The sequence below is a fragment of the Cavia porcellus genome, unplaced genomic scaffold (genome assembly GCF_034190915.1).
Source record: "Cavia porcellus strain 051 isolate PalLab524CR breed Dunkin Hartley unplaced genomic scaffold, mCavPor4.1 scaffold_9, whole genome shotgun sequence".
Taxonomy (NCBI): Eukaryota; Metazoa; Chordata; class Mammalia; order Rodentia; family Caviidae; genus Cavia; species Cavia porcellus.
In genome coordinates this window covers 24,134,038-24,152,546 of record NW_026947492.1, presented here as the reverse complement: position 1 = coordinate 24,152,546, position 18,509 = coordinate 24,134,038, and the positions used below count along the sequence as shown (strand labels likewise).

General features: G+C 57.3%; 1 protein-coding gene across 2 annotated transcripts in view; it reads right to left on the bottom strand.

Annotated features, from left to right (window-relative positions):
• Positions 1-2,115: 2,115 nt before the first annotated feature.
• The window catches only part of St14 (ST14 transmembrane serine protease matriptase), a 36,955-nt gene continuing 20,561 nt past the window's right edge, over positions 2,116-18,509 (bottom strand). For both annotated transcript variants that reach the window (XM_063256088.1, XM_063256089.1), the window contains exons 2-19: positions 16,316-16,475; positions 16,083-16,210; positions 15,904-15,974; positions 14,685-14,842; positions 14,498-14,533; positions 14,018-14,258; positions 11,844-11,983; positions 11,470-11,567; positions 9,389-9,498; positions 9,163-9,293; positions 8,447-8,551; positions 8,100-8,210; positions 7,906-8,019; positions 7,554-7,676; positions 7,108-7,294; positions 4,042-4,316; positions 3,459-3,595; positions 2,116-3,381 (exon numbers count right to left, since the gene is read on the bottom strand). In XM_063256088.1, the coding sequence (XP_063112158.1) occupies positions 3,220-3,381; positions 3,459-3,595; positions 4,042-4,316; positions 7,108-7,294; positions 7,554-7,676; positions 7,906-8,019; positions 8,100-8,210; positions 8,447-8,551; positions 9,163-9,293; positions 9,389-9,498; positions 11,470-11,567; positions 11,844-11,983; positions 14,018-14,258; positions 14,498-14,533; positions 14,685-14,842; positions 15,904-15,974; positions 16,083-16,210; positions 16,316-16,475 (2,487 nt within the window). In that variant the 3' untranslated portion in view covers positions 2,116-3,219. The remainder of the gene's footprint in view (positions 3,382-3,458; positions 3,596-4,041; positions 4,317-7,107; positions 7,295-7,553; positions 7,677-7,905; positions 8,020-8,099; positions 8,211-8,446; positions 8,552-9,162; positions 9,294-9,388; positions 9,499-11,469; positions 11,568-11,843; positions 11,984-14,017; positions 14,259-14,497; positions 14,534-14,684; positions 14,843-15,903; positions 15,975-16,082; positions 16,211-16,315; positions 16,476-18,509) is intronic.

Sequence of the window (18,509 nt, the reverse complement as noted above, 5' to 3'; positions counted from 1 at the left end):
TCAAGGAACTGTCGCCAAACACCAGTCCACTCACATCTACGCCGGGACATAGTTGTTTCTGGTATACAGAAAAAAAGAGCACCCCCAAATTGAAACATTTAAATAACTGTTTGCTGTGCTACAAGCATGACAGCCTTCAGCATATGTGGTAACAGGTCCTTCAGGAAATGGAGGTAAGGCTGGATGATTACAGGTGCATGCCTGTAATCCCAGCACTTGGGAGGCTGAGGCAGGAGGATTGCTGCAATTTTGAGACCAGCCTGGGCTACAGAGTGAGCCCGAGGCCAGCCTGAACTGCATAGAGACCCTGTCTCAAGAAAGAAAAGAAAAGAAAAAAGAGAAAAGAGGGAAGGGTGTGAATAATGCAAAACCCTTGTAAGGCACCTATAAACCCTCACACAGTGCCCAAGTGTGGCTCTGGGTCAGACCATCAGAATTAAAATCTCAGACCCAATATCCTGAAGTTCACACTGGCTATTTGTACAATGGTAATGACCAGAGGATTAAATAATCCCAGCCACTCGGGAGGCTGATCCAGGATCCTAAATCCCTGGCCAGCCGGGGCATCAGGGGACCTGTATCTAAAACAGCATGGCTTGGGAGATGCCATTCACCATCACGGAATCCATCTGTAATTTCACAGCCCAAAGAATTCACGCCCGAGACGCATGGGCAGGAAGATCCAGTTTCCCTTAAATACTTCAAGTGTGCACCGTGCATGCACATGCAAGCACATACATGTTCCCACCAGGACGCCAAGCCTGGACCTCATGCATGAGTTTCCAGCTGAGGTGCCCTGGATGCCTCTGGGGAGGGAGAGGGTGTTCAGGCGGCAGCCACACACACACACACACACAAACACCCCCACGCCGCCCCGCCCGGCAATGTCCCCACACGTGTGCGCGCACTTGGGTGTTCGGATCTGTCTGAGGTGCCCGTCAGGGGCGTCTCATGTAGTACTGCTTCGCCCTTGTTGCCACTGACAGCAGACGCCACCTCTGCCAGGCCACTCGGCTCCCCTCACCTCCCAGGCCCGGGAACGTGCAGACCTCCAGGCAGCACTGCCGAGGCCACAGGTCCTGGCTGCACAGCTGGGACAGCACCAAAAGGGGTAAAGGGCTAGGAAAGGCCTCGCACCAAGGCATGCGCCTGCAGGACGGATCTCCCGCAGCCCCACCCCACCCAGTGCCCAGGAGCCCCCGTCCACTGTAACAGCTCCACATCCCCACCGTGTGGCCTGACGACCGAATGACAGCCTCCTGGCCCTGGGCTCAGCGGCCCCTGGGAGCCTTGGGCTCCAAGCTTTAGCTCCTCTACAAGGCCCACACTCCTAAACCTCTGTTTCACTTCGTTTTCGCAGCATGAGGTGTGGGCCTGACCATTACGACCCCCTGTGCAGGACTCTGAGTTCCACATGCATTAAACATGACATGCTTCGGTTAGCAGCTAAAACTGAGATACACGGTGGCTTGAGAGGACCAGAAAATGCCGTCCAGCTCCTGAGCATCAGTGAGGTTCCAGGCCAAGCAAGCCCTGGGTGGGGGTGAGCAGCACTGCACTGTCCAGCCCATCCCACCTGATGGGCCAACTACATTCGCAGGACACGGAGCCGAGGCTCCTGGGGCCTCCTCTGCATGCAAAGGGCAGCAGCTGAGAAGCTGGACAAAATCCACTTCCCTGCCACGGGACACCACGCTGCCCTCCCTGACCACTGCTCTGCTGGCCTCTCGGGCCCCTCTGCTGGCCTCTTGGCCATGTCCACATCTCACAACTCTCCTTGGACCGCAGAGCACGGCCAGCTGCGCAACGTGGAACCAGCTCAAATAATTCAGGGTGAAGACTCAAAAGGCAACACTGGGGTGGTCAGCCACGGACAGGCCTGCGGGGTACGGGCCCACGCTGCACAACGCCCCAGCAAGGAGAGGTGGACCACTCCAAGAGTGCACTGCGGCACTCAGCAGCCCGGTGCCACCCAGCGGTTGACTGTGACCCTGCTGGTGCCAGTGACCCGGGCTTCCGGAGAGCGGTCTGCAGCAAGCCTCGGGGGGTGTGTTGGAGCTTTGGTTACGGATCTAGGCCTGTCCCACTCTGGTTGGCAGTAATTCTGCACTGGGCTGCAGTCTTCTGGAAGGCACTTTATTGATTTCCCTGGGTTCAAGCAAGGCCATGAATCCTGGCGGGGATGGCAGCATGAAAGGCGCTGCTGCAGGCTTTGGTCTGGACGCCTGTGGGAGGACGCAGGGGCACCACTGTCCAGGAGCAGCAGGACCACAGTCAGAGCTTCCCAAACTCCAGCACACACTGGAAGCCTCCGGGGAGCTTCGGGTACACTGCTGCCCTCCTGCCCGAAGCTGCTCACACTGGGGCACCTGGTGCAGCATGGGAAGTCGCCCCTGTGGGTGCGCTGGGGACTCCAAGTTCCTGCCCCAGGACCGCACGGTGACAGCCACAGGCGTAGATGACAGACTAGTTCCCTCAGGGGAACCTCAGGCTTCCTCCAGAGGGTGCTGAGCAGAGTCGGTCTGCTCCACCTGAGGAGAACTTAAGACTAGTTCCTTGCAAAAAAGTTGTATATGCACAGGTACAAATTCTCTATGAGAAGTGTGACCAAATATATATCTAAAATGTACCAATAAAATCTGATCAGAGGAAAAAAAGAAGTTTCTTGCACATGGGATCTATGAGGAAGGAGAACTTGCCAACTTCAGAAGAAAATCGAGTAATTAAAAAGAAATACAATGTTTTACTCACACACACCAAGGCACATACTGAAGCCACCTTAGGAGCTGGGGAAGCATCGATTTTTAGACTCCTCTGTTTTCCAGAGTCCTGCAGGCTGGGGTTTCCTGAAGGGGAACCCCATCGCTCTAAGCCTGCACCCCAACCCTTGCATGGAAAGAGGCCCCAGCAGCTTTCCTGGAGCCTGCAGCCACCATGGCAGAACACAGCCCGAGCCCGGCTGGCGCTGGCCCAAAGCTGGGAAGCCAGTCTTGGAGCCCTTGGCCCAGAGCACGGGCTATGGCTCTTCCTTCCCTGCTCGGGCCACAGCTGGAGGCTGAGGCATGGGGCTCTCCAGATGGACGAGGAGTCCTATGCAGTCTGGGTTCAGGGGAGGAAGGGTCCAAAGCTGGAATGATCCGGGGTCCTGTCCTCAGATGGCATCTGGCCTGTCTTGTAGCCCCACAGGGTGTACATCGCAGTCATGTGAGGGATCCGCCCCTACACCCCAGTCTGATCCTTGATCCAGGTCCGAAACATAGAGAGTCTCGTGTACACGCCTGGCTTGTTCTTCTGTGCACAGCCTTCACCCCAGCTCACCACGCCTGCCTGGAAGATCCGCCCATTGGCCTCCACGCTGGACAGGGGGCCGCCAGAGTCGCCCTGAGGAGACAAGTCCCAAGCATGAGCACCTGCCCCGCCCCCTCCTGGTGCCCCCCCTCCTGGCCACCCCGCCTCACCTGGCAGGCGTCCACACCCCCGCTGAGGAAGCCCACACACATCATCCTCGGGGTGAGCTGCTGCGGCAGCAGGGCCTCGCAGGTCGTCTGGTTGATGACCCGGATCTCACCTTTCTGCAGGACCAGGGCCCCAGTGCCTGGGCAGAGGGAGCAAGATGGGGTGGACTCAGGCAGGCAGCTCCCCCAGAGCTGTGCTGCAGGGGCAGAAGGCACCTGAAGATGCTCCCCACGGGCATCGGTTCACCAGCAAAATTCTAGAAACAGCTCACACCCAGGACTGATGAGCCTGAGTCGGGCCAGCCATGGGGTATAACAGCTCTGGAAAGCTGGAGAGCTGTCCGCCTTGCCCCTAGGCAAGCTGGGGTACAGCTAGGGACAGAGCACTCCACCTGGACTGCATGAGGTCCCAAGCACCCCCAAAACAGAAAAGCACAAAGTACAAGAAAACAGGAAGAAGCCTGAACTGCACCGGTGCCCGCAGGTCAGCCCGGGCAGCCAGGCCCTGCTGTTTCCTCTCCTCTGCTACAGAAGCTTCAGCAGGGAGCGAGGGAACGGCTTCCCCAGCGTCCCCCCAGGCACTCACCTCCCTCTTCCGTGTGCCCCCAGCCTGTAACCCAGATGGCCTTGCCGGGCGGGAAGACATGCGTAGCATCCGGCAGGCAGATAGGCTGCACCACAGCGCTGTACTCTGCCGGCTTCTTCAGCTCCAGCAGGGCAATGTCGTAGTCAAAGGTGAAGTCATTGAAGGAGGGGTGCGAGATGATGCGTTTGAGCTCGTGCTCCTGCACGCCGGTGGCCGTGAGCTGGCCCTGGTCCAGCAGACCCAGAAAGGCTGTCCACTTGGTGGGGTCCGAGTACCTAGGAGGGGAGAAAGGGTCATGGCTGGGCAAAGACACATCGGCACAGAGCACGGGCACCTCGCTCCATCCCACGGTCCCTGCTTCTGCTACCCGGCACTCATAGTGGCCGAAAGTAGAGGTTCGCCTGACCATGGATTGGAGCCTCGAAAACCAGGAGCCCAAACCACCCGCTTTTCTTCACGAACATCTCAGGGACTTGCCAGGGCAGTGGAAAGCTGCCAACACGCTCAGCCTCTGGCTCTTTAGGTCTGCGTGGCCACCAGCAGCAGAGACCAGGTGGGATGATATGGCCACTGAGAGCCCCACAGTGACCACCAGGTATGTATGGGCAGCTGGTGACGGTGGGCAGAAGGGTGCACTCTCCTCACAGGTAACACACGAGGCCCCGTCAGGCTGACCAGCCGTTCTGTGACAAGGCCTTGGGCACAGAGATATCAACTCTTCTGCCCAAGACCACCCAGTCCCATGCCCACACCTACCAAAAACCAGACTTGGAAATGTGCCCCAGTGTCCTGACTTCAGGTCAGTCACCCCTCGCATAGCTGGGGTGGTAAAGACCCCTGCTCCAGCTGACCTCCCTGGCCTACAAGGTGTCCAGGCACTGCCTTCCCCACCTGAAGACAGAATTCCCCACGCTCCACCCAGGGACTGAGGACCTGGGTACACAGCGTAGGCACAGCACTGACTGTGGGTGTGAGTATGTGTGTGTGTATCCACACTCACATGTGTGTCACGGATTCTGTCCCCACCCTGGCGAGTCTGCAAAGTGTAGAAAGCAAGTTTTATTCATCTGTGTCTCTGGCACCGGCAGTAGCCACATGTGGCGAACATTAATCGCACTTCAGGTCCCTGCAGCGTTGGGGATGGAACTGGGGACTTGGGTGTGTGAGGCAAAGGCTCTGCCAGCTCTAACTGCACTGCTGGCTGGAAGAAGACGAGGATTGACGGAGGAGAAATGAAATAATGAGGCAGAAGGGGCGGGACAAGGGCCTGACTCCCTGTCCCCTAGGTGGGCCACCAAGGGCTAGGAAGTGGCACCCATGCACTGACAAGGGGCATCTGAGCGCTCACATCGTGGTTTCCAAACACTCCCCTGATACTGCTGCGCTGGGAGCTGAGCACGGTGGCACACACCTGTAGTTCCAGTACTCAGGAGGCTGAGGCAGAAAGACGGCCACGAGGCCAGGGCCAGCCTGAACTGCATATCGAGACCTTGTCCTTTAAAAACTAAAGTGTGTCTTGGAAAAACAGCTGATTCTAGGACTGGCACAGAGAAGGCACAAGAGGGGTCAGGGCCTGGTAGTGCCTGAAAACAAGCAAGTGACTCAAAAAAATTTTTTAAAAGAACAGAGCACATGACACAGAAGCCACTCTCAAAGCAATCTGAGTAATGAGGTGAACACTGAGCTGCTGGATCCAACCTCGAACACGAAGTCTAACAGAAGCAAAGGACTAAACAGATAAAAAAGCCAAGGGCCAACACCTTACAGAAAAGTTCTGAACTGGCTTGTATCTAAGCACAAGCGCGGAAAAAGGAGACAAAGCCAGCACGACCCAACCCCAGGAGAATGACAGTCACTGCTGGGAGTCACACGAAGTCATCATCTTTCCAGACATCCCAGTCTCGGTCCAGAAAAACCTGACAAAGCCAGGGGAGGACACTGGGCAGCAGTGTGGTCTCAGGGCCGCCAAGGAAGACTAAAAATGCCAAGGAAGACTAAAAAGAGTCCCGGATCACAGGGCACTGGAGAGCTCGGCCCTGGCCACATCCTGTCCTGGACAGCAGTGACGCTGGCTCAAGACCTGGAAACCACAGTGGCCAAGGCCTTGGACAGGCACCGGTTTCCTACATTAACACCGAGGGTGAGGGTATACAAGAGCACTCTACCACCTCTGCAACTTGTCTGGATTCTGAAATTAAAGTGAATCTTAAAAAATTATTAAGAAAGTTCCCACCATCACCCCCAAAAGACAGGAAAATCATTCCTGCCCAGGTGGAGTTGAGCATGACCAGCAGGAGGAGACTGCGTGGCCAAAGCCTGGGGACAAGCCTGGCTCTGCAGACACCATCGGCCTCGCCCTCACCCTCCCCATGCACACCCAACACCTGTGCCCCTGCGGCCAACAAGAAGGCAGCTATTCTGGGGGTCTCAGCAAAGACACCCCCGCCTGCCTCTGCCCAGCAGCAGTTCCTTCAGCTGGGAGCAGGGAGCCTGGCAGACCAGGAGCTAAGGCACCAACTGCCCAGCCCCACATCCTGTTCCCGCCACTGCCCTGCCTCTCATGGAGCCTGCTGGCCTGGTGCTGGGGTGCCCGCAAACCTTTTCCAGGCCTGTGCCTCTACACACAGGGCACAGGACAAGGCAGGCGGTCCAGGTCACTGTCAAATTCAGGGATCAGCATGCCATTGCCAAGGAGGGGCCCAGCACCTGGGAGTCCAAATAACTTCCCCCAGGTCACCTGCACTCTACAAGCAGAGCCAGGACCCGCCCCCCTCACCAAGGGACACGCAGCGTAAAGTGACCAGCAGGTCTGGAATTGTCACACCTGGGCCCAGGTCTGGCCATGCCACTCAGCAGTGCCAACCCTGAGCAAAGCCCCATCTCCCTGGGTCTGTGACCCTGCGGATAGGAACAGACCTGCCATGCTTGTTAGCAGGGGACCTAGAGGGCCACAGACCCTGAGCACTTCATAAAAGGGAGCTTTTACTGGGACTGCTACTGGAATACACACTGCCCCTCCATGCCCCACCCAGGTGCCAGCCCACCCAGCGCAACCCCAACACCTACTTGAAACTGTTTTCATCCACAAAGCAGTGCGCCGCCGAGACCAGCCAGGTAGGGGAGATGAGCGAGGCCCCACAAACATGGCCCTGGCCCCGGGCGTGCAGGCTGACCTGCCAGGGCCACTCGCCACTCTCCGAGTCAGTGCCCCCGACCACTCGAGCTCGCTTGCTGTAGGACCGCAGCCCACAGTCTGGGGGAGAATAGAACCCAGGGAGGGGCGAGTCAGGTGTGGGATGCTTGGTGCAAAGGAGCCACAGCCACACTCTCGGAGCACTGGGGTCACACACAGCTGTGCAGGAACAGGGGCGGCATGAGGGACCCTCCAGAAGCACCCTGAAGCTCCAGGCGTCCTGACTTCCACTCGAGGCCCCTCCACTGCTCCAGAGTTCAAAGCCCTCCTCTGGCCCCTCAGCTGCTCCAGGTCCCACCACAAATCCCCGCCCGCTCACCGCAGTTCTTCTCATCTGAGCCGTCGCTGCAGTCTGTCTCCCCGTCACACTCAGGGTTGCCCTTGTTCACGCACAGCCCGTTCTGGCAGCGGAAGGTGTGGCTGGTACAAGTGACAATGCTCACTGCTCAGGGAGGAGGGCAGAGGAAGGCAGGAGTCACTCTGCAGCATGGGGCAGCTCGGGAAGCCACCTCGAGCCACGCCCTGCCCGCTCCAGACCCCACCAGCTGCAGCTCCTTCCTGTGGCTGCTCTTTCTGACTGCACTAAGCAACCTGAGGGCCTGCTGCAGCAACTGTGCTGGGGTGGGTGTGTCCCTGTGCCCCGCAGGGAGGCGGGCAGGGCCAGGCCTCACCAGTGTCACACGAGGCCTCGTCGGAGCCGTCCCCACAGTCGTCCTTCCCATCACACTTCTGCTTCTCCGGGAGGCACTTTCCGCTGGTGCACTTGAAGGTGCCCTCAGGACACTCTGGGGAGCACAGGTCCTCAGCCCTGGGCCTGGGGTACAGCCCCCCCCCCCCCCGCTCCACCCCATTCAACCCCACTCACTGCATGCCAGCTCATCACTGTTGTCCCCGCAGTCGTTCACACCGTCGCATACCCAGAACAGGGGTTTGCACAATTGGTTCTTGCACGTGAACTGGTGGCTGGGGTTGCAACCTGGAAACAGCAGAGTGAGGGCAGGACTCAACCCAGGCCATGCTGGAACCCAGCCTTCGGTGGCAGCCTCAATGGGGAATTTTCCCATCCTGGGGCTACCAGGAAGGCACCCACCCAACTTGCAACCCAGGGGTCAGGAAGCCCCTCGGCCTCCTGCAGTGCAGATTCCCAAGATGGAGTGCCTGGGACAGGTGCCAGGTGGCCTGGCCTGGCGTGGCGGCCAGGTGAGCACTCACTGCAGTTGCGCTCATCGCTGTGGTCCGTGCAATCTGCCCAGCCGTCGCAGCGCAGTTCCCTCCGGATGCACCGGCCCGTGCCACAGGTGAACATCCCCGGGCAGGCTGTGGACGGGAGGCCAGCATCAAGGGCCAGATCCCTCCCAGCCCCCTTCCCGCCACATAAGGTTCCACACCACCCCCCAGCCGGTGACACCTATGCCCCCAGCTGCAGACCCCCGGGAAAGGGCTGCATCAGGGCCCCCTCTGCCCTGTGTCCTCGCCCCTGGGTGTCAGGCACCCTGCCTGTGACAACAGGGGCTCAGCAGGGCAAGTCCGTGATTGTTGCACCCTAGCCAAGTGTGAAAAGCACCGCAGACTCCCTTCTGACTAAGCTGATGGCCAGTCTCGGTGATTCTGAAGCTGGAAGGCGTCTGCCCCAGACACTGTCAGATTTTTCTTTGTTTTTTTGAGACAGGGTCCTGCTACAGTGTCCAGGCTGACTTGGAACTTCTGCCTCAGGCGCCGCAGTGCAGGAATTATAAGCATGCACTGCACAGTCACTCCCAGCGCTGTCAGCCTTTTTAAATAAACCCAAGCAGGCAACATTTTTTTCCTCCAAAAGCCACTAGCCCAACACACATCTGTCTCTCCCACACATGAGAATCTGGAGCCACAGAGCAGAGGCTCCAGTGCGTGCCGGCCCTGCCCTTTCAACCCCAGCACTAGTCACTCACGGTCCTTGGAGTCATAGGAAAGGTACTCGGCAAGGAAGCCCGTGTCGGTGTAGGAGTGATCCGAGTGGAAGTGAACGGTGATCTTGCTGCTCTTGCTGGTAACCACAAACTGGGGCCTCTCTCCGCAGTACCTGGAGGACAGCGTGGGGTGAAGAGCTGCTCGCTCAGAGGCTGGGCTGGGCACAGGGCACCCGCTCCTCCCATCTCCGGCACACCCAGGACTCACCTCTCCCCATTGATCTCCACGTAGTCCTTGGAGCAGGTGCCCAGCACCACGTTGGGCTCCTGCAGGTAGAAATATTTGAAGCGCAACTTCACGTTCTGGTTGTTGGGCACCTGGAGGGGAGGAAGGACAGCATGGAGCAGGGCAGCAAACTGCAGCAGCCCTGCAAACTTAGGGCGGGCGGGCAGGCGGGCGTGTTCCCATAGATCCATGGGCTATCGCTATGCTGATGGCTCTCGCACTGAACTCTGTATTCTGTAGGGGTTTTTCTCCTATGTAGACATATCTATGATAAAGGTTTGGTTTTCTTTTTTTCTTTTCTTTTTCAAGATATGGTCTCACTGGCTGGGGATTTAGCTCAGTGGTGTAAGTGCCTGTCTGGCAAGTGCAAGATCCTGAGTGCAATCCCCAGTACCAAAAAAGAAGATATGGTCTTACTATGTAGCCCAGGCTGTCCTCAAACTCAGGTGATCCTCCTGCCTCAGCCTCTCAAGTGCTGGAATTACAGGTGTGTGCCACTGTGCCCAGCTGTAAAGGTTTGGTTTTATTCTGGGGGGGGGGAACTTATTTTTTAATTCAAGGGTCCTCAATCCCAGGCCATGGACAGGTACCAAAGGTCAGTGGCTTGGGAGGGGTCATCAGGTGGTACAGCAGGAAGTGTCAGGCAAACAAGAGAAGCTTTGCATGTTTATGAGCACTCCCCACCTGTGAGCTGCCTCTGCCAGATCATCGTGGGCTTAGACTCTTGGTGGAGTTTGAACCCATAGGGTGCCCACGAGGAAGCCAAGCTATTGGGTCCCCAAGAGAATCTAACACCTGCTGATCTGAGGACAGTTGAGGCAGTGATGCCAGCACCAGCGAATAGAACTGTCACGCATCACAAACACACACTAATAAAAACCTTACCTAAAGTCCCAGGCCCAGCCCCAGAAACACTGTCTGGCGTGAAACTGGTCCCTGTTTATCTAAGGAAGCACCTGTGGCTACTCTTTGGCCTGTCCTCAGGGCCAGCATCGGGACCCTGCACCTGGGGCCACTGCTCAGCAAAGCAAAGGCTCCTGGCATGACTGCCACAGGGCATGGACACATGGGGCAAAGGGATGACCTCACCCCGGCAGAGCGAGCAGAACAGAGAAGTCACAGCTGTGAATGGCTTACTTCTGAAATTTTCCATTGACTATTTTTTGGACTATGGTAGACCATGGCTCCCTGAAGGGAGGGACGGCTGTGCACTAGTAAGAAGCTGCGTTTAGAAGACCATGATTGGGCTGGGGATTTAGCTCAGCGGCATAAGTGCCTGCCTTGCAAGCGTGCGGTCATGAGTTCGATCCCCAGTACCAATAAAAAAAAAAAAAAAAAATAGAAGAGCATGATTGCTTGTCCAGCTCTTGTCTCTTCTCACGAGTGCTCTCCCTGGGACTTACACCCCTCTGACGTCCTCCGGCCAGCGACTCCACGTGGGCATCCTCACCTCATTGTACCCAGGGGAGGATGGAGCAGGTTTCAGGGACTTGCCCTGTCCCACACTCGGTCACCAATCAGGGAACTGGGGCCTTGCCCTGTCCCACACTCGGTCACCAATCAGGGAGCCGGGGCCTTGCCCTGTCCCACACTCGGTCACCAATCAGGGAGCCGGGGCCTTGCCCTGTCCCACACTCGGTCACCAATCAGGGAGCCGGGGCCTCGGTCACCAATCAGGGAGCCGGGGCCTTGCCCTGTCCCACACTCGGTCACCAATCAGGGAGCCGGGGCCTTGCCCTGTCCCACACTTGGTCACCAATCAGGGAACTGGGGCCTTGCCCTGTCCCACACTCGGTCACCAATCAGGGAGCCGGGGCCTTGCCCTGTCCCACACTCGGTCACCAATCAGGGAGCCGGGGCCTTGCCCTGTCCCACACTCGGTCACCAATCAGGGAGCCGAGGCCTTGCCCTGTCCCACACTCGGTCACCAATCAGGGAGCCGGGGCCTTGCCCTGTCACCACAGCAGGAGCTCACTGGGCGCCTGCGTTGGGCCCTGGAAGGAGTCTTGCCTCTCCCTGCCCTGCCTCATCTGCCCCATCCCCTCCTTCACACACACCCCTACCTGGATGTGCCATGTGCAGTTGATGTTGGGCGGGTAGCGACCAGGGTAGTAGGGGGTGCTGAATGTCCCCTGCGCTTCACGCAGGGAGCCCCCACAGCCTGCGAGGGAAGGCAAGAGAGAGGGTGAGGGCCAAGGTTGGTGAGCTGGGCGGGCGGATGGGAGCTCTGTGCCAAGGCTTACTACTGCCTAGCAGCGCCTGGACACTCCCTGAGGGGGCCCAGAAGCTAGAGGGTGGGGACACCCTGTTGATCAAGCTTCGAGCCCCTGTCGATACTCAGGCCCAGCTGGCCAGCTGCAGGGTGAGCCACGGCCTCAGGGCCCTGGTCCCCTCTGAGGCTGCTCCTTCCCAGGCCAGGAGTGACGCCCGCCCTCACCGCTCATCTTGGGCAGCTGGAAGAAGGAGGCGTCAAAGCCGGGGTGGCGCCGCTCCGTGCTGGTGATCAGCGTGACGAGCAGCACATTCTGGGAGGAGAGGAAGGTCAGGTTGTAGGAGGGAGGGTAGGCGCCACACAGCCTGCGGGGCAGAGCAACAGGGAGTCAGCGGGGTCACACTCAGTTTCGAACATGTGCACACCCACTCTCCCGGGGGAGGCCAGGGCCCAGGAGACCCGGGCTGCACCTGCACCCCAGTCATCCAGGATGAGGGGCCTGGCAGAAGCCAAGCGTCCATGTATGAAGCAGCAGAGCCTTAGGGACGAAGACCCCACCGAGGACTTGGCAGGTAAATTAGGGGCTGATCAACAGAGGGTCCAGAAGTAACAACGGACACTACAGAACAGGCTAGGCATAGCTCTTGGCAAAATTTTCATTTATTCATTCATGCATTCATTCATTCATTGGTACCAGGAATCAATGCTGGGCCTCGCACTTCCCTGGCAGTGCCACTGAGCTAAACCCCCGGCTCTAACCTGCAGCCACTGAGAGTTTTTATATCTATTAATTCACAACCTCTGTGATAGCTCTACGAAGCAGACACCACCACCCATCCCACAGGAAGGCAACGGAGGCAAAGAGACAGTCAGGGACCTGCCTGTGATTCCAGTTAGTAAGTGGCAGGACTAGAACCAGACTTGAGTATCTGAGCTCTAGAAGTGTTGCAATTATCAAGACCATTACAAACGAGGCCAACTGATTGGGCAAAAGCAGGTATGTATGATCCTGTTTCTGAAAACACACATAAGTACACAGCAAACAAAGGCTGAAGAATGGACATCAAAAGCCTAACAATGGTGGCCCCACGTGCTGGTGTAAGCCAGCACTTTGGGAGGTGGAGGCAGGAGAGTTGACAGTGCAAGTGGACTATCGGAGCAAGATAGTGACTTAGTGAGACCCTTCCTCAAAAACTGTACAAAAAAAAAGGGGGTGGCTATAAAAGTCCTGGGTTCAGCCTGCGGTCACACACACACACACTCACAACAGTGGTCACTCCTGGGTAGGAAGCGGATGGGTGACTTTCCCCTTCCACTTGCTGGTTGCTACTTCTTTCCTTTGAGGGTTGTGTCCTTCTTATGTGACAGTAAAAGAGATGGGAAAGGTGCCCATTCAGTCCGAGGTCTCGGCTGCTAAGTTGTGACAAAAGATGGTCTGGTCTTGGTTTGGGACTGAATCAAGAAAGTCCAGCACTCAGAAGGCTGAGGCAGGAGAATCACTGCAAGTTCAAGACCAGCTTGGGCTACAAAGTGAGCTCAAGGCCAACCTGAAATGCAAGGCGAGACCCTGCCTCAAAAGACAAAGAAAAAAAAAAAAAAAAAAAAAAAAAAACACGAGAAAGAAAGAAAGAAAAGCAGGCAGGCAGGACTGCAGCGGATGCTTGTGCTGGGCTGCCCATACCAGTGCTGGCCGCAGGTCAGCCGATGCGGCTTGTCATTTCCTGATGCTCTGGCTGTGCCCTGCAAACCCGCTCCACTCAGAGCCTACGTCTCCCCGCTCTGTCCTCTGGGGCCTGCACCCCCCAGGGTGGATACCAGACCCCAGGGCCAATGCTTCAGGCTCCGCCTGCACTGCCTCTCTTCCCCAGGGAAACCATAGTCAAGGCCCCGCCCACAACCCCACCTCCGCGGTTCTCTGGGGGGCTCTTCTCTTTTCATTTTTTCTTCCAGTACCGGTGACTGAACCCAAAGCTCTGTCATCTGCACTTTTACCATTTTTGAGACAGAATCTCCCCACGTTGCCAGGCTGATCCTGAACTGGCAACCATCCTGCCTCAGCCCCCAAGTGGCTGGGGTTATAGGTGTATGCCACCATGCCCAGGGAAAGACAACCATCCTGTCAATGACCTTTACCTCCGCGTGTGTGGGCTTCTATGAACCAATTAATAACAAAGCCCACATTTACATAGCAGCCCTGGCTAGAGATGCGCACCCCACTTGGCCAGACTTGGCACCCCTGGGAAAGAGAAGTCCAGGTATCCTCCCCGAATCTCCTAGACTGACACCTGTCACTGCTGCCCAACAGTTTCGCCTTGGCCAGAGGCCTAAAACCATGAACTGTACCCCGCCTACAGTACACCTGGCCGGGCCCTATCCTGAAAACACTCCAGGCCACTCACCGGACCACAGTGTGGGGCTCCACGGGGCTCAGACTGTTGTACACCGTGACCAGGTCACTGTTCTGGCCATCACAGGGGGCGACGTCAAAGCTGCGAAAGGTGAGGCTCAGCACGGAGCCCGCATCGCCCCTCAGAGTCCACTGGCAGCGGGCACGAGCCGGGTAGGGGCTGTCAGGGAAGCCAGGGGTGGTGAAGCGCGTCACCTCCTTGCCTCGGGCATGCAGAGCGAAGCTGCAGCTGTCTGCACAGGAGAGAGGAGCAGCATGTGTGGGCTGGAGCTGGCGGAGCTGGGGGAGGCTGGAGACACCCACACCTGGGCCATCTAACCCCAGACTTTGCCAGACCCAGTGGGAGGCTGGCAGGTGACTTCTCAGACCCACTGCCATCGCCACCATCTGATTTTTGGGGACCTCCTGGCTGAAGGATCACATGACTGTACCCCTCCTTTCCTCTACCTGGGAGTGGGGGCAGGATACTTACTGTCCTGGGTCCTCTGCAATGCCCTGGCGTCAGTGGCTGAAGAACGAGAGGGAGAATATTCCCTGTCACAATCTACACTTCCTTAGCATCCTAAGGAGGCGACCACCAGCCAGCAGCGTCCTCTCCAGTGTCCCAGCTCCCTCCCTGCAGGCCGGTCTCCATGCACCCATCCCTCCTGCCCACTCACGGAAGGCCACCACCGAGGTCACCATGAAGTTGCTGAGTGCCCGGCCCCGGGGCGGCAGCGTGATCACCCGCTTTTTCGCCATGGCCCGCTCTGCCTCCTCCTCCAGGTGCTGGGGGATGCTGAACTCCGACCAGTAGTAGGCAATGACACTGCCCTCGCTGGGGAGACAAGGGCAAGCCTGAGGACCCACAGTCTCCTCTGGACCACCAGTGCTGCAGGGTCCCTGCGATCCTCCAAGCAAGCACTCCCACCACTCGCCCCCCACTCTCCAGCTCTCACGGCCACTGCACACACTCGGGAGCCTGCTCGAGGCAAGTACTTAAGCGGGAGTCTGACCGCTGACATGGTGCCTGATGCCAGCCTTCCTGGAACTGCTTTCTTTCTTTCTTTCTTTCTTTTTTGTCTTTTTCCTTTTTTATCGGTACCGGGGATCGAACTCATGACTGCCTGCTTGCAAGGCAGGCGCTTATGCCGCTGAGCTAAATCCCCAGCCCCACTGCTTTCTGACTAGGGAGATGAGACTGCTACCTGCCACCCAGCATTCCTGAGGAGTCAACTGAACTAGCAAAAGGAAGTGCTTCGGAGATCAGCCACAGCAGCACAGGCCTGCCTATAGTCTTGGGACTTAGGAGGCAAAGGCAGGAAGATCACTTGCGTCCAGGAGTTCAAAGTCAGGCTGGACAAATGGCCATGCCCATCTCCCTTCCACCAAAAGCTGGGTGTGGTGGGGCACGCCTGAGACCCCCCACACTTGGGAGACTAAAGCATGAGGATTACCATGAGTTGGAGGCCAGCCTGGGCAGTACAGGGGACCATCTCAAAGGGACTTGGGATGTGGGTCAAAGCTAGAGTGCTTGTCTAGCATGTGCTAGGCCGCCTAGGTTCAATCCCCAGTACCACTAAAAAATGTGCTCTGAGAACAAAGTTTATTTTTTTGAACAGCATGATTGCAGGAAGCCCTCCTAGGCACCCCAATACCCTCAAACCAAAATTTGGGAAAAATAATTGTTCCATTTCCTGGATGCAACACACAGGGCGGAGCATCCCAGGGCACCAGGGCACCTCATGGAGACACAGAACTCAGCGTGCCAAGCCACCCACATGAAGGACAGCACAAAACACACTCTCCAGCCAGGGCACCTCATCCCATATGCAACACCACACGGATCCCATCACCCATGGGCGAGGGACTACTCACCCGGAAGTCCCCGACACCCACCTGAAGGCAGTCACGGCCGACTTCCGGTAGTAGGGGCCCAGGACTGGCACCTCCATGTATAACAGCTTCAGCTGGGGTAGGGGACAAGACTCGTGACAGGGCAAGCACAGCGATGGCCCTTCCCACCTCAGCCCCCAGTACTGATGGGACCGGGTCCCATAACCTGGCAATGAACTTACCGCTTCTGTCACCTTCCTGGCCAGATTCAGAAACTCAGGGGAGCTCGAGTTCTCATAGGCATCCAAGAAGTTCTCGTTGGTGATCCGCAGGTAGCCATTAAAGATCTTCTGCACCTGCACATCCCGGCCTGCACCCAGCCGGGAGAGCAGTTGGGGGGCAGCTCCAGGGAGACAGCGCCCCCTCCCACATGCCCCTGCCCACTGCAGCATCCTGGGGTGCCCACCACACTCACGCTGGAAGTGCCACACCAGCAGGCCCACCACGAGCGCGAGCAGAAGGAGGCCGAGCAGCAGGGCAGCCAGCAGCACCCAGCGCCGCCGGCCGCGCTTCTCCACCTGCTTGGTGCTGTTGACGGGCAGGAACTCCACACCCTCCTCGAAGCCCTTCATGCTCTGCATGGAGAGAGGCACCAGGACTCAGGGACAGCCCTGTTCCACCCAGGGAAGGTGGGCTGGACGAGGTGGAGGTGGAGGGCTGCGCCCCTGATCCCACGCTCCACACAGCGCCTGCCCAGAAATTCGATCTCCCCAAGATCGGGGAGGGCGGCCTTCCAGGCCACAGGTCCATCCCAGTGTCAAGGCAGGCACGAATGGCTTCAGAACCGTTTGTTTAAACTGAAAAGAAGCCCTGTAAGACCAGCACTTGGGAGGCAGAGGCAGGAGGACAGCCTCGAGTTCAAGGCCAGCCTGAGCTACAGCGGGAAGCTCTATCTCCAAAAATCCAACCAACTGAATGTAGATCTTGTACTCTGGGTGAATGCTTTGGGGATGACAAACCACAATATATGCACCATTGCCACCCCCTGGGGGAAAAAAAACAAATGAACTAACAGAAAAGTAGAAATGAAACAAAAACCCTACACAGCCAGCCCCTCAAGGTCTTGTCTGTCTGGTAGAAAGAAAAAAAGCAGCACCATTGCCATCAGACCATGGTATGGAAAGCTAAGGCCACCGCACTGGCACCACCAGACACAGCCCTGCCAGCTCCCTCCCCACCAGCTCACAGGCGCCAGAGGCCGAAAGCAACACAGTGGCTGCACACAGTGCTCTCTGCCTCGCCCCACCGACATCCTCCCTGCCTGGCAGCTCTATAGGCCAGCATGGGATGAGCCCCCTCTGCCTCTCCCCACTGAGCTCCACTGAGACCCCGACCTGTACCCAGACCTCACTGTGAAAGCAAACCAGCAAAACCTGTGACAGCAGCAGGTGGCTCTGGCTCCTCCTGGGGCCGGCATGTGTGGCCATGTCTCCCTTCCCGAAGCCCCCCATGGCCCATCCATGCCCCCAAGGGACTCCAGGCATCTCCACTGGGGAGCTCAGTCTAACCAACCAGCTGCCCACCCCAAAGCACAGGGCGGCCAGCCAGCCTCAGCTTCCCAAAGCCATCCTGAGGGCCCCTAGAGACGGAGACCACTTTGAGTGCCCAGCTGCCATTCTCTGACCTGCCACTCCCTGCCCTGCCGCACCCGGCATTCCCGCTGAGCCCTGGGAGGAAGGGGTCTCCCCACTCCTTCCCTCCCTGACTGGTCACGGGTGTAAGGTCGCCTACTGTCACACACGAAGGCCAACACAGGTGACCGAGTAAAATGCGTGCCCGCCTCTTACTCTGCATCTGTTTCTGTATTTCTAAGCAACACGCTGAGCCCAGCAGGGTGGCGCACACCTATAACCCCAGCACCCTGGGACACCTGCGGAAGGAGGTGCACAACTTGGACTCTAGCCTAGGCAGATAAGCAACTTAGGGAGACCCTGTCACAAAATAAAAACAGAAAGGGATGAGGGTGTAGCTCAGTGTGAAAGCCCTGAGTTCAATTCTCAACACTGCTATAATAATAGTAATAACTTAAAATCTTTTTAAAAATTAAATGGGCTGGTTCAGGTCACCAGGTCTTACTGAAGAAAAGAATATCAAAGTCAGTGCCAAAGCCACATGTCCTGATTTATCTATTTAAAACAGCAACATTATCTCAATAGCACGGGTTTTAAAGTCCTTCCTTCCCTTTCTCTTCTCCATCCTCCCAAAAGTTGCAGGATTAAAGTTGTAGGAAATTGATGCTGTGCTTCTCGTCATCAGTTGTTCACGACTGCGTTTCCTTTCCTGTAAGGCTGATTTTTCTTGCTGCAAATCTTCATTCACTTGAATTCCTGTAGTACACGCACCCAAGTCTTCCGTGCGATCTAAGGGCTCTGGAACACTCTCCCCATCTTCTACACACAGGGGCTCCCAAGTAACTTACTTCCCTTCTCCCTGGGGCCTTCCTCTCCCAGCCCTGTCCTTTCTCAGGGTGGCTCTCTGTGATTCCCAGACCCCACCAGGGGCCCTCACCCCCATCTTCTGTGGAAGACCCTGTTTCCGAGAATTCCGTATCTACATCTGTCTTGGTTCACTTTGGTAAACATGTATTTTAGTAGCTTCCTAAGAAGGAA